The sequence below is a fragment of the Orycteropus afer genome, unplaced genomic scaffold (genome assembly GCF_000298275.1).
Source record: "Orycteropus afer afer isolate SDZICR_OR568_19922 unplaced genomic scaffold, OryAfe1.0 scaffold01087, whole genome shotgun sequence".
Taxonomy (NCBI): Eukaryota; Metazoa; Chordata; class Mammalia; order Tubulidentata; family Orycteropodidae; genus Orycteropus; species Orycteropus afer.
This window is the reverse complement of record NW_006922674.1, coordinates 267,195-269,893: the sequence shown is the minus strand read 5'-3', so window position 1 is coordinate 269,893 and position 2,699 is coordinate 267,195. Positions and strand designations below refer to the sequence as shown.

Here is a 2,699-nt window from a genome sequence, read left to right as displayed (position 1 = left end):
ATTAAAGGAAGGTTACCATTTTATTCTAAAGGTATTATATTTATTATTATGATGATGAACATTTGGGTTGCTTCCAGTTTCTGAGTACCATTATTATTGCTGCCATGAACACTTTAGTGTAAGTATTTATGTAGACATATGTACTGCATTTCTCTTTGTTGACTACTGAGAGGCACAGTTAACATTGTAAAATCAAAGGATTTTTAAAATTGAGTTTTTTAAATGTTCACCTTACATTTAGAAATATTACAGGATTAATTTTTTTTAAGATTTGACCTCTATATTAATTTAATTTTTCTATCTACTCAAGAGGCACAGTTATTGGGTTTATTATAAATACATGGTAGGACAGTTTTACCCACCATGTATGTATAAGAGTTTTAGTCACTTCATAGCCTACTGAAGATTGATATTGTTAGATTTTTTTTTTTATAGTCATTCCCTTGTGAGTGTTTACTGATATTTCATTACTCCTGTCACTTAAATTTCCCCATGAACTACTAGTTTTAGTATTTTTATATACCTATTATCTATTTGTATATGTTCTTTTGTGATGGATCTGTTGAAATCATTCTTTTATTTTTTAATTTGGTTGATTGGCTAAATATTATTTAATTGTTAATATTATTTATATATTTGAGTAAAAACCTTTGTCAGATGTATGTGTTGTCTGTGGTTTGCTTTTAATTTACTTAATGGTATATTTTCAAGGGTATTATTTTTACATTTCTACACAATACAATTTATGCATTTTTATGGCTAGTTTCTATATATGTGTGTGTGCTTTCAAAGAAATCTTATACTAAAACTACTATAATGTACTGAAGATTTGCTTCAATGTTTTCTCTGAGAAATTTTATAGTTCATGCTTAGATTTATGATTCATTTTGAGACTATTTGATTTAGGTGTGAAATAGAAAATTTGAGATTTTATATATTTGTTTCTAAATTCAAATACAATATATTTGGAATATTTCTTGATGAATTTAATTGTATAATAATTTACTTACTGCTTAATATAATAGAGATCACCTTTGTAATTATACATTATCTTTTTTTTTTTTTTGGATGTACTTTTCACTGCCTCACAGCACATCTAATATATATAATAAAACAGCTGATTGAAATGTTCCATATAGGAAATAGACACATAGAAGTTTTTAAATTACCATAAATGTTGTTATTTTATATGAAGTAAATTTAGTCACTTGAATAAGGCAAAATAAATACTAAATTAAGACTAATTTCCCTTAGGTAAATGGACCCATATTAAAGGATCATACAGAGATTAAGAGGATCCCTAAGTCATAAATCATTATATGGTGCACCCCTTCTAAATGATGATTAACAAAGATGTTCCTTCAATAACCATGTCTTTGTCTCTCCCCTCCAGAAACTACCCAAGAGAAAATGGCAGCAGGAAATCATTCCACAGTAACTGAGTTCATCCTTGCTGGACTAACAGAAAAACCAGAGCTCCAGCTGCCCCTCTTTCTTTTCTTCCTAGGAATCTACATGGTCACAGTGGTGGGGAACCTGGGCATGATAACATTGATTAAATTCAGTTCTAACCTTCACACTCCTATGTACTATTTCCTGAGTAGTTTGTCTTTCATTGATCTCTGCTCTTCCACTCTCATTACTCCCAAAATGCTGGTGAACTTTATTACTGAGAACATCATCTCCTACCCTGAATGCATGACTCAGCTCTATTTCTTCCTCATTTTTGCTATCTCAGAGTGTTACATGCTGGCTGCAATGGCATATGACCGTTATGTTGCTATCAGTAGCCCATTACTTTATAATGTCATTATGTCCTCTCGAGTCTGTTCCTGCCTGATTTTGGGGGTGTATATTTTAGGCCTGGTTTGTGCCTCAGTACATACAGGTTGTATGCTCAGAGTTCATTTCTGCAAACTTGATGTGATCAACCATTATTTTTGTGATCTTCTTCCTCTCTTAAAACTCTCTTGTTCTAGTACTTATGTCAATGAATTACTAATTCTAAGTGTTGGTGCTTTTAACATCTTTGCCCCAACCCTGGCCATCCTTGGCTCTTACACCTTCATTGCTGCAAGCATCTATCACATTCACTCCACCGAGGGTAAATCCAAAGCCCTCAGCACATGCAGCTCCCACATTTTGGCTGTTACAATCTTCTATGGTTCCGCAGCATTCATGTACCTCCAGCCATCATCAGCCAACTCCATGGACCGAAGGAAAGTGTCCTCCATGTTTTATACCATTGCTGTGCCTATGCTTAACCCTCTGATCTATAGCCTGAGGAATAAAAATGTCAATGCTGCCCTGAAGAAAATGCTAGAAAAAGAACATTTTAATGAATAATATGAGGGTAATTCTTTTAGGTCTAATACTTTTTCTTATTACATTGTATGAAATATTTTATTTTAGTTCATCTTTCAACAGTTTTAATCATTTGGTATGATTTTATTGACAATATTTCCTATTCCTGTAGCCTTTTTGATGCTATTTCACCTGAGGTCTTCTCTCATATGTATCATTGTGGTACACATTAGAAGAAATAATGATACATGAATACCGGGGCCAAGTATTGCCATCACCACCACCTTTCCCCTCTTCTTCTATACAATTGATAAAAGCTCAGTTCTCAACATTAATGAAAATATCATCTTCCACATGGATTTTCAACCTCCTTTTTCCCATTCAGTCAATAAAAA

The 2,699-nt window shown here is 32.6% G+C and overlaps 1 protein-coding gene across 1 annotated transcript; it reads left to right on the top strand.

Annotated features, from left to right (window-relative positions):
• Window positions 1-1,386: 1,386 nt before the first annotated feature.
• LOC103212763 (olfactory receptor 8G1-like) lies at window positions 1,387-2,346 on the top strand. Its single transcript, XM_007958712.1, has one exon. It carries the CDS (start codon window positions 1,411-1,413, stop codon window positions 2,344-2,346), a length of 936 nt encoding a protein of 311 aa, XP_007956903.1. The 5' UTR covers window positions 1,387-1,410.
• Window positions 2,347-2,699: the final 353 nt, after the last annotated feature.

Coding starts and splice junctions, on each gene's coding strand:
- LOC103212763 (XM_007958712.1), top strand. CDS start 1,411: ATGGCAGCAGGAAATCATTCCACAGTAACTGAGTTCATCCTTGCTGGA.